Source organism: Arachis hypogaea, chromosome 4, assembly GCF_003086295.3.
Source record: "Arachis hypogaea cultivar Tifrunner chromosome 4, arahy.Tifrunner.gnm2.J5K5, whole genome shotgun sequence".
NCBI classification, from domain to species: Eukaryota; Viridiplantae; Streptophyta; class Magnoliopsida; order Fabales; family Fabaceae; genus Arachis; species Arachis hypogaea.
The window spans coordinates 111,698,829-111,710,952 of NC_092039.1; the positions used below are offsets into that span (position 1 = coordinate 111,698,829).

General features: G+C 32.7%; 2 protein-coding genes across 5 annotated transcripts; one reads left to right on the plus strand and one right to left on the minus strand.

Moving 5' to 3' along the window:
* The first annotated feature begins 1,722 nt into the window (after positions 1 to 1,722).
* LOC112797288 (protein cornichon homolog 4) lies at positions 1,723 to 4,569 on the plus strand. Its single transcript, XM_025840136.3, has 5 exons — positions 1,723 to 1,908; positions 2,775 to 2,956; positions 3,658 to 3,780; positions 3,889 to 3,952; positions 4,175 to 4,569. The coding sequence occupies exons 1-4, from the start codon at positions 1,837 to 1,839 to the stop codon at positions 3,914 to 3,916; spliced, it is 405 nt and encodes a 134-aa protein (XP_025695921.1). The 5' UTR covers positions 1,723 to 1,836; the 3' UTR covers positions 3,917 to 3,952; positions 4,175 to 4,569.
* Positions 4,570 to 7,039: 2,470 nt separating this feature from the next.
* On the minus strand, positions 7,040 to 11,160 carry LOC112797289 (AT-hook motif nuclear-localized protein 7). 4 transcript variants are annotated; one of them, XM_025840138.3, is made up of 7 exons: positions 10,700 to 11,098; positions 10,523 to 10,630; positions 9,225 to 9,644; positions 8,873 to 8,928; positions 8,590 to 8,721; positions 8,202 to 8,363; positions 7,040 to 7,706 (listed from the first exon to the last, which is right to left on the minus strand). In XM_025840138.3, the coding sequence occupies exons 3-7, from the start codon at positions 9,592 to 9,594 to the stop codon at positions 7,398 to 7,400; spliced, it is 1,029 nt and encodes a 342-aa protein (XP_025695923.1). In that variant the 5' UTR covers positions 9,595 to 9,644; positions 10,523 to 10,630; positions 10,700 to 11,098; the 3' UTR covers positions 7,040 to 7,397. The 4 variants fall into 4 exon arrangements, with proteins under 4 accessions (XP_025695923.1, XP_025695922.1, XP_072092065.1 ...); XM_025840137.3 differs by having other exon boundaries at positions 10,523 to 10,620; positions 10,700 to 11,089; XM_072235964.1 differs by having other exon boundaries at positions 10,523 to 11,160.
* Positions 11,161 to 12,124: the final 964 nt, after the last annotated feature.

Consider the following 12,124-nt stretch of genomic DNA (forward strand, 5'->3'; position numbering starts at 1 on the left):
GTACAGGTTCTGTTGATTGCTACATGAAGACTCCATGGACACCCAGCGAGGATTGCTTGCATCGACAGTGGTCTTTCAGCCTATCTGAGTCCAATATCCTATACTCGACGTTTCTTCGAGTGTTGTAATTCTTCACTGCCAACAGAATAGCATCTCTACTCCTAAACCCGTGGTCCACTCAAAATTCTATCCCTCCATCCGTGTTGTAATCCTCAATGTCGCCAAGATGAAAAGGGTCCTCTAATTGCATCGCATTTAAATTAAGAGCTAGATAATGGCTTGGAACTTCTGATAATTGTGGCACAAGCAATAGGAGAGGAAGAAAAAATCGAACACATCCACCAGCTGGGATATCCGGTACATATTCCCTAGAAGACTCACTATCGATAGACGAACCAGAGTCCACAGCATAATCCGAATCAAACTCGCTCAACTCTATGTCACCAGTACCCCGCGGATCGGCGAAGTGAATCGACCTCGTTGGGATCGGGACTTCATGGGGGTATTGAAGAAGATGACCCAAACCCACTAAATACATCACGAATCTCTACATACAACTCCATCACATGTTGTGTCATTAATCTACCATTCACATCAAACATTATATTGACGTGCTTATCAGCTTCAACCCAAAATGTTCTATTAATAAAACATCCACTAGAAGGCGCTGATAGGAATCTATATGCTACTCGGCCAACCTCCTTCAAACCAATTGCCCATATATTGCTCAAGATGACATTCTTAAGCGCATCTAGAGAACCAACACAAAAAAAAGTGTAGCATCATAATTGAATTACACTCAAATATTGCTCTCTCATCATCGTTTGTAATGATCACAATGTACTCGATTTGTGTACGTTTTCTTTTATTGTTCACATTAGGGCTGTCAAAGGGCTAGTTCGTCCCATTTAGGCCCGACCTGTTAAGCTCGTGGGCTAAATGGTTAGACTGTTTAAGCCCGCTTTATTTGCGGGCCATAATTTTTCAGCTCGGACCGTTTATGGCCAACCCGATGGGCTAAACGGGCCAGCCTGTTTATTTTTTTATTTTATTTTTTGAAAAATATTTTGACAAAAAATATCACTTTTAGTAAAAAAAATTTTCAAAAATAATTTTTTTTATTTGATGGGTCGGATTTTCAGGTCGGATTGGGAGAAGTATCGACTAGAAGTGCTACTTTTTTTGAAACAATGTAAAAAAAAAAAAAAACCGGGCACCCGTTTAGTTCGTGGGCTAGTTCGTTTAACTCTTCATTTTTTTCGGGTTAATCGGGCTCAACCATTTAGCTCGAAATTTAACGGGTTTAATTTTAAAGGTAAAACCCGTCCATTTAAATAGGTAAACTGGCTGACCTTTGTCCCATTTTAACGGCCCTAGTTCACATCTAAGATACGATGTACTCGGGATGCTTGTGTAACGTGATTTATCCCACTGTATTTCGGATATGAGCAATTACGAATAAAGATAAATACTCTATATTTTATATATTTTTGTAATTATTATATTTAATTAATTTAAATAAAAAATTTTAAAAGTATGCTATTAAATTGTTAGACTAAAAAATTAGATTGATTAAAAATAATAAATTTTAATTATCTTAAAAAAATTTTAATTATAATATTTAAAAAAATCTTTCAAGCCATAATTTATTTAAACAAAAAGCCTTTCTATTTTTTTTTTTAATTCTCTCGTATTTTTGGGACACCAAAAAACAAATAGAAAGGGAGAGAGAGAAGAGAGAAGAGAGATAAACAGAGAGAGAGAGAGAGAGAGAGAGAGAGAGAGAGAGAGAGAGAGAGAGAGAGAGAGAGAGAGAGGCATGCAGTGGTGGCTGTTATGGGGGAAGTGTTTTATTGGATCTTCACGTTTCTTCTAATTTTGGCCCTTCTCGGTCTTCTCGGTTACCAGGTACCTTACGCTACTCACTCTCTTTCTCTATTTTCGATTCAATTTTCCCAACTTTCTCTTAGGTTTTTCAAAATATTCCATTCCATTCATTCGTCATGTTCATATCCTCTCTTGATATTACGGGATCACTTTTTACGTGCTGCCATGCTTAACCGTGTTCAGCATTACTATTTTTGGATTGTGGTTGAATCGAATGTGGCAATTTCAGTTTCTTCATTTTAATTCTAGTTGTTAGAGTTGCGTGCTTCCTATTAGGAACAACAATAAATAAAAATTTTAAAAATTCAAATTTTTGGACGGATAAAATTATTTATTGAGCATACAAGGCCTCAATTCTAAAAGGATTAACTTAAGCCTTCTAGTTCATTAGAATTTAGATGTTGAATTTGGTGTTGATATTTTTTTTTTCTTTCTTTTTTTTTTAAAGAATATTTAAGTGTAAATGATGACTTAAAAAAAATCACACTGAAAGAACGTTTCTGAATTTGGTTGTAAGTACTAAGTACTAACTGTGTTATTATTATATATTGTATATGGTTTTTGAACAATTATTATATGGTTGAATGCATCATTGATCTGCATATCACAGCTTTAATGCTTCATTTACCTTTTTTGCTTTTGGTTTTCTTCTTTTATTTCAGCTAATCTTTAGCATACCTCTGAGAGAAAATGATCACTTAGAAAACTTCTTGTCTCTATGTGAAGATTAATGGCTTAGTTTTTCATTTTAAATCGAGCTTCCTTGAATTCGACTGCTATATATGAACTCTCACCTCAAATATTATGTGTCATCTACAAGTGCGAGATAGCAAATTTTGCTGCTAGAGTGACAAATAATTTGACTCTGCTCTAATCATTCATTGTAGCTAATAATGTTGGTAGACCTGGAGTTTGACTATATCAACCCATATGATTCAACGTCTCGGATTAACCAGGTTATCTTGCCTGAATTCATCATCCAAGGGATCTTCTGCGTCACCAATCTATTAGCAGGACACTGGGTTATATTCTTGATAGGACTCCCTTGCATGTATTACAATGTGAGATTGTAAGTTTGTCTTTCTTACCTCCTCAGCAAGACTTGTTTAATTTTCCAAGGAAACTTAAACTACTTGAACTTGGTATATGTATACAAGGCTGAATAAAACCAAAGAAGCATATCTTATTCCCTGTATTCGATTATTTATAAGCTTGGTAAAAATAGCCTTTTTATTTTGACATGAAACTTCAAACGGAGCAGTGTAGGAAGACAACACTTATATTGTAGTTGAATGAATACAACACTCTTTTATTTAATTAAGAATATGATACGAGGATGAAATTGTGTGGTGTGAAAACGTTGTTTTAAGGATCATCTAGACTCTAGGACTTCTACTTGAGGGATGATTTGATGACTTGAAAATGTTGTGATTAAGCCACAGTTTAGCTTAGGTTTTTGGAGATGGAAATTCAACCGTTCATCCATGAACTTTTTTCCTTCTTTCTGCGTAACTAACACAGTCTATATTTCCATAAAAAGAATATCAAGCTTGTAATTGACTTCGACTAGCAATGTTGAATTCACGGTTTCGAACATCTTGGCCTAAAAAATGGGTATTTGCAGTGCTGCAGAGTTCTAATTCCTTTATGAGATTATGTAATCTTAAACATAGTATCTATTTCAGTGACATATATGCATAAGCTATTACCTGTCCACATTCTTTCCATTACATTATATTGTTAATTATGACCTGAAAGTTAATATCTCAGGTACATTAAAAAGGAGCATTTAGCTGATGTTACTGAAATCTACAATAAACTGAATTGGGAAAAAAAGATGCGGTTATTTAAAGTCGGACATTCCGTCTTGCTATTTGTCCTTTCTGTGCTAAGGTATCGTGACTGGAATCTCTCTTGCTCTCTCCATTTTGAGAATTATGTTGTGTACTATTTCGAAGATAAAGTTTTGTTGACATCTCCCTGATCTTTATGTGTTTTCAGCTTGGTATGGAGCCTTTCTGAGGAATAGCATGACCTGAAGTAGTTTATCTCCATGCCTGCTGCTGTAAGTTTTCGATACTTCGTGTTTGAAAGTCATGTTATTCTCTCTACAAAGAGTCATGCACTTCTCTTCATCCATGGAGCCGACTTACTCCCGTCTACCATTAAATGGGGTGTGGAAGAAGGAAGTAAATCAGCTCGATACACGAGGAAGAACGAGTACAATAAATATTTAATCTTCTACATATCACCTAATTAAACACTTGGGATTGTAAACAATTTTCAGGATGAAAACATTCTATGCTTTTGTGAGCGAAATCCATCTTTTGAGCTGAATTCCATGGGCATGCATACAACAATGCTAGTAGCAACAACACCACCAGTTGCAAACTATAACAATAGTTTCTGTTTGGTTCAGAGGAATTTTTGTTCAAGGTTGCTAGCAAATGATTTGTCAAATATTTTATTGGTTGCGGTCTCTCATAATCAATATTTAAATTTCTATGTTTTATAGATGCACAAAAAAAGTTTGACAACTAGTGAGTAGTGAGAATACACTACCAGGATCATAATATGTGAATGCTTCCTATGCCACTATCCAAAAATGTAAATTGGGAGTAATGTGAAGGCCTTAAAGGGCTAAAGGCTTATAAATTATTAATCTCGATTTGTTTTTGTTTCTATGAAGCTTTCTAAACTAACATTTTCAAGAAGTTTATTGTTTATGTTAACTTTTTTTTCTTAATTGAAGTGCTTCTTGTGGTTTGAATTTTTATTTTTTGTTTTCATTTTTAGAATTTCTTGTTTTAAGGATTTTATAAAAAAAAGTCTGTTTTTATTTTTAGTTTTTTAACAAAATTTTGAAAAAAAAAATTACAAACCAAACGGACCCTTGATTTGTTCAGTCAAAAAGATTTGAATGAAGAAAGAGTGTCCTAGCGTCCAAAAAAAAAAAAGTGTCCTCTCTCAACACAAGGGTTCACATAATTACATGTAGAAGTAAAAAAAAAATTTACCAGTTAATTTTAAATAATGTGATTTATACCTCAAAAGACTAGCGAACATGAGTAATGATTAAATTTATATGATCCTGTTAAGTAAAGTGATAAATGAAGTGAAGAATAGAAAAAGGGCATTCGACCCTTCTCAGTCAACCTTTGTCCACCACTCCCAAATATTTGCAGGCAACAACCAGGACAAGATTAATTATTACTTAGATACTAGGTACTTAGGTAGCATAAACAGTACTTGTAGCATTCAAAGCTCCTTGTTCTTTAGTTCAATTTTCTAGTCAAATTGAACTGTCTGATGTGGCTCTTAAATGCAAGGCTACAGTATGCAACATCTCTTACAATAATATTGTCAAGTTTGAGCTTTATACACGTTCTCACATTCGAGAAGGGAAATGGGTGAGTTGTAAAAGTAAGTAAAAGACGTGAATTTCAACGTTATCTTGCAAAAGCTTATTTCAAAGTCATAAAAGAGGACCTCATTGAATTTTAAGGGACAATGGTAAGAACAATCATGATTTTTCCTCTCCTAGTTATTAATTGTTGCTTAATTTGTAGTTGTCAAATTAGCATTTTCCTATAAGTTGGTAGGAGTCAAATCTAAGAAAGGAAATATGTGAGATGGTAGGTAGGTATAGATAACTTTTTTTCTTTCATCATCAAAGCTGGATGCATAAAGTAGGATCCTAACACTTGTTTTTTTCTTTTTTTTTTTTGGCCAATAAACACACACCCTGCTCACACACACATTACATACTCTCTAAGAGAGGTTCGAACCCATATAGTACTTTTAGGATGCAAATGTATTTGCCATTAGGACAAGTTTTAGCCACTTGTTTAAACAAACTAATCTTGACCAAAAAAAAAAAAAAAACTAATAAATTATTACTAGACCAACTTATGTTGGTTATAGACTGATATAACTTATAAGAAACTCTTTTTTTATAGATGATCTTACTTATGTAGTTAGGCGGCTCAAACAAAAAACATAGAAAAACAGAAAGAGAACGACTTATTTTCTCCCACATTTGTGCACTCTTAAATGTCAAATCTAGAAGCAATAAAAATGTATAGTCTAACCAACTATTACTGGATATTGAGAAAATTATGTTGAGATCTCAAATACTTGAATAATTTTGCTTGAGAGAACATCTATGGTTCTACCTCGGGTTAGTCAAAATGAATTGTGATTTGCGAGTCAATTTAGACTCATCAAGCAAGTAAAATATGATTCGTTTGTAAGAGGAATCGAGTCCAAAGGACATGAGTTGACTCGTTTGTCATATATATATATAAACTATCTTGTTATTGTACTAATAATTTTTTAAAACTATATTTTTAGACTTTATTTTGGTATGAAAATATATAAATGTATAATAAAATTTTGACTTATTTAGATATTAGCAAAAAAAAGACTATTTTTTTAATCAAACGAGTCAACCCAGTTGACTCATCAACTAAAATGAGTCCAATCAAACTAGCATTTCATTGACTAGGCAAAGAAATAGTGAACCCAATATTTCAATTACTCCAATCAAACTAGCATTTCATTGACTAGGCAAAGAAATAGTGAACCCAATATTTCAATTACTGAGTTGTCTCAAATCTGCCCACTCACTTAACAGCTCTAGTTCTACCAAATAAAAAAATATAAAGAATAACTAAGTTGGGTTGATCTAGTAGTTAGCTTACTAGTCCGTTTAAGTAAATATCGGAGGTTCGAACCCCGCCTTATGTATGCAACAACCCATTGCTCAACGGCAAACCTTTAAATAGAGCTCAATACTGCAACAGATTAGTCATTGACCTGATTGAGGGATACCGTGACAAAAAAAAAAAGAATGGATTATCCCAAAGGGACTAAGGTAATTAGGTAATTGTGGTAAAAAGAGATGCGAGGTATGGTGTTTAATTGTACAGTGAAGTTCACCTTGATGGCATAAGATGGAAGGGGAATCCATATTTGAGAGGAATGTTGTTGGAAATAAAAAAAATCTGGTTCCATGAGAGGAATGATTGTGCATATTCAAGAGTATACAAGTTTCTCCCATAAAATTGGACCTAATTGCAATGTATTTATTTTTTAAGCACACTCTTAAACCTATAATCACAAAGCATATCAGGACCCAAATGCAAATAGGTTAGGGCGCAAAAGCTTCAACAAATTTAAGTCATTAATAAGCATTCAAACTATCATTACATCCGAATTAATTAGCCTAATCATAAAAAACACTGCACAATGCAGCATTCACCTAATCAGCCGAAAAAATAAATCAGAGATTAAACTCTACCAAAGGAAAATGTAAAACCCTAAACTGCAACTTACAACACTGCCAACTATATCATCATCATCCCCCTATTGGTCATAAAAGACAACAAAAGTTTGAAACAATGCTAACATAATTAACAGAGAGCAACCTTAGAGAAACATCAAGTGAAATAGCTCAGCCATGAATGTTGTCAGCAAGAATAAACGACGACATGCCACGTGGCCGCGAATCAATCATCAGGCAAAGATATGTTAATATCCGTGGTGGATTTAATCGAGTCCGGCATGGAATGCATGTTAACCCAGCTGTCCCTTCGGAAGGCCGAGGGAGGAGTGAGGCTAGAGTTGAAGGCTCCGGGATTGTGTTGCATCACGTGCCCACCCATGACATCCTCTTTATCGCCATTAGTTGAGGGTGGTGGCGCAGAGGACACTGCAACGGCGGGGGGGTTAACTGCTGGTGGTGGTGCGTAATCATGCTTCTGCTTCTTTGGTTTCGGATCTTGCTGGTTGCTTGGCAGAAAACTTCCAACAACCACCTGATATAATCGGCAACATGAGTCAACTAAGTAAACATATAACTTGTCCAAACTCCAAAGTAAGAATCTATTTGATTTCAGAAGATAAATGATAGATCTTCCAAACTTAAAATCTCACTTGCATAGATCAAATAGCAATTGCATGTTATGTAAATTACATCACATGCCACACTATTAAACATTTTCCTTATTCCCTTTTCTTCTCTCTTTCCATATCACCCTTTTTTTAAAAAAAGATGCAAAACATGCAACCTTAGTTTCAAACCTCCTTCAGTTTTAAGGATCCTTTGGTATAATCTTTTAATTTTGGGAACAATAAATAACAAATCAAAGATGTTTTCTAAAACCAAAAGGGCTAATTTCGGGAACAATAAATAACAAATCAAAGATGTTTTCCTTGTACTTCTCAATCATATAATACGGGGGCACACTTGGGTAAATTATTGGCAGCATCCAATATCATAGTCGACATGGAATATGGTAGGGGATGCTTACCTGCACAGGACTGGCAGCTACAAGAAGACCAGCAACGCCACCACCTAAGACACGGCCATCAGGGCTGGACAAGGTGACACTCATCCCACCTGACCGGCTTCTCGTTCCTTCGTTGTCAGTAGGCATAAATGATCCAGTCAAGGAAAGTATCTCGAAACGACCCTGGACAAAACAATCCAAAATACGAAACATAAGATTTTTAGCACCACCAAAGAAAGCTACTTCAATAATAAAATGAAAATCCACAATGTTTGAAAACCTTAATCAGACATCAAAAACAAGCAAAATCTTCAAATCAAGGATTCAACATGGACTCAAAACACAAAAAGAATGGAGAATAATATACATATATTCATAAACATAATAATAAGCTGATTCAGATTAGCACCTCATAGGTCAAAGTTCCTCCTGAAGAATCAGGCTGGCGAAGCGTAACATTTGAAATTACACCAGTAGCAGATAGTATGCATATAGCTCGTGGTCCTTGTTGAGAAAACGATATAACCTTCATTGTGATGTCCTGAAACAATGAAAATAATTATGCATTTTCTTGTCAAATGCAGCATAAGTCCAACTACATGAAACGAAACGTCGATAACCAAGCAAAATGAAAAATGGGTGTAGATCAAAGTGAAACATAGTCAATATTTTTCCCTTTCCATCGAGTATACCTCGCCAGCATTGACAGTAATGATATGGGGCATAAAGCTTGTACCCATGGAATCTCCTACAGAAAATAAACATCAATAGATATCAGCAAAACACAATAGATAAATATATAATGAACATAAAATGCTTATTTTTCACTTGCTAACACAGAAATCAACTTTCTATGCATGGAAACATCATAAAAGGCAAAGTTGAGCATTAACTAATTTTGCATACTTCAAAAGAAAATTCTAAAATGAAAAAGACTTCTTCTTTCAGGTATTTATAACCTATAACTATAAATAAACCAAAACCCACCCAACATGTAAAATGTTAAAAAACAATAGCATTGAAGGCATCAAATTTCATTCCCACCTAGAATATCCCCTCCTCCGAATTTCTTTGAGTGCTTGTACTCCATACCCCGCGATTTCCCTCGCTTGCCACTTGAATGGAAGCTCGAAAATTCGTTAGAAGACGGAGCCGAAGAAGAAATTGGCAATGGTGACAATGCCATATTAACCGATCCATCCGGTCCATACTTCCTTGGCCTACCACGTTTTTTCTTAACTGTTGTTCCATCCAATCCCACACTCACGGGCGAAACACCAAGAGCAGCATTAGCAGCTGCATCCGGGCCAGGAACTTGGCTCGGAGCTTCACTCCTTGGTGCCACATGGTATGCAGAGGGAGCTTCCGCCCCTATCACCGTAACCCCAGAGCTAATAGCTTCTCTTGCCTCCATCCCTATCAATCAATATATTCCCTCCTAAGTCTATACAATCAAACCAACATCTGCAAGCAAGCAACGGACAAAGAAACACTTAGAAATCAAAAGGCTCATCAGAACTCATGTCATTACAAAATAAAGTTGTATGTTTTGTAGCAAACACATTAATGTATTGATTATTGAACCTCATTAAGCATGCAACAAGACCAAAGCGCAAATCCATCAAATGATTCTCAAAGATGAGGAGAAATAAGAACAAAAAAAAAAAAAACAAACTTTTGGCTAACAAGAAGATGAGCTGAATCAACAAGAGATCCAGTTCTAACTTATCAGTGCATTGAATTATTTTTGTTTTAAAACATCTTAGAAAAAAAGTGCAGCAAGTAGAGTAGAAAATCACCAACCAATTTTTCTTTTTAAAGTTATTTTATTTCTAGGTTTAATTTTTTTTTTCTGCTTTTATTATCTCTGAAGTTTTCAAACACTGAAATCAGAAACTGACCTGTTAACAAAGGACAGGGAAAAAAAAACGTATCAGCTATAAAATGGAGGAAAATTTTTTGAAAAAAATATAATTTTCAAAAATAACAAATTTTCGACTAATCATTCATACAAAAATTTTTATAAAACCACACATTGATACAGAACAAATATTTCTTTATCCCCCAGCACAAAAAAAATGAATGTAAAAGACTAAAACAACCCAAGGCTTTTCCAAAAATAGAAAAAACAAACTACACCCTTTTGCATAAATCTGCTTCCTATCCAGCATTTGCCTGAACTTTTGAAACACAAAAAAGCTGGAACTAAGAAAAAAAATTAGTAAATAAAATCATTTAAAAAACAAGGAAATAATTTAAAAAAACAAATCTCTTTATAAGTTTACTATATTATGAAAAAACTTCAATCACCGAATATTATTCAGAATGCAAAGATCATAGACCTGTTACTTTGATTCCAGAGGCTTCAGTAGAGGTTCTTCTAAAGATGTAACCTTTGTATTAAGATTTCTTTTTCCAGCACCTTCAAGAACTTTCACTACTGAAACAAGCTAAAAAAAATAGTGAATAACTCCAGATATTAAAAAATAACTTACAAAATTCTCAGGAGTTCGGAAAACCTGTTGGCTGTTTTTTTTTTTTTCCTTCCTTCCCTAAGTTTCCTGATTTCTTGAATTGAAAAATTTTTAATGAGAAAAATGGTAGAGCTGAAAATAAACAAATACTAGAACAGCAAACTTGAAAAAGAGATAAAAATAAATATTAAAGTGAAAAAAGAAATAAAAGCAAATAAGGGCGATAAAGTAGGTAGTGAATATTTAAGATTTTATTTTGAATTTTGAATAAATTGCTAAACCCCATAAATGCAATTTAGTTAAGAGCAATTTCAGGTCCGTGAAGGGCAATTAATTTTTTATTTTCTATTCTTTTGAAATAAAATCTGTTTTCAATGGTTAATATAGTAAATTTGTATGTGAAAAATCAAGTTAGATGGAAAATCAAAGTGATGCTTTTTCTTTTTTCTCGAAACCAATTTTGATATTTAAGGATACAAAGTCAGTGTTGGGTGGCCAACCTTTCTGTGGCCGCTGACCTGCTTTTTGTCATTTTATTCTCCGATACGGATATTAAAAAATTCAAATAATTTTATATTTAACTTATAATTAAATTTTATAAATAATATAATTAATATTACAATAATAATTAATTGATAGTTAATTTTCAATTTGTAAACATTTTGATTATTTTATTATACAAAAAAGTTAATTATTCATTTATATAAAGGCTAATTATTTTAATAGTTAATTATTGTTCTCAAAACTATTTAACAATCGTATAAAATATTTCATGTTGATATCATATTTGTTGTTTTTTCTCTCTCTAAAATATATGTATTAAATTATTTATTAACTAATTTATTATTTTTAGTTTGAATTGGTTTTTTTATTTGAAATTTTTTTTTAAAATAAAGTATTTTTATTCAATTTAAAATATTTGGATACATCTTTTAAAAAAATATTTTTATTAAAAACTAAATTATTTACTTTTTTTAAAATTTAATAATATCTTACTTTTAAAAAAAATAAAAATAAAAGATATTTTGAATACTTAAAAACTCTTTTTAAAAAACCTATTCAAATATAAAATAATTTTTATTGGTTAAAATAAAATTTAAAAAAATAAAAAATAAATAAACATTTTTTTAAAAGTCAATCTAAACTGATTCGCCTAATAATTTAACAATATATTTTTAATCAATATAAACATAATAAATTTTATTATCCCTCTAATATTTCTCTTTATATAATTATTTACCATAATATTTTAATTAGTTGTGTTACCTATTTAATTTTCAAAACATTTTATTTAGGCGAGAATAATTATGGTGCAATTATAAATTATAATAACGTTATCTTGAAGATTGATTATATTTAATACCATATTCATACGTTTTGAGAACATAAAAAAAATTATTAAAGATATAATTAAACTCTAGAACTTCGGAATAAATTCATGTAGTATAAGTTTTTTTTTATAATTGCAAG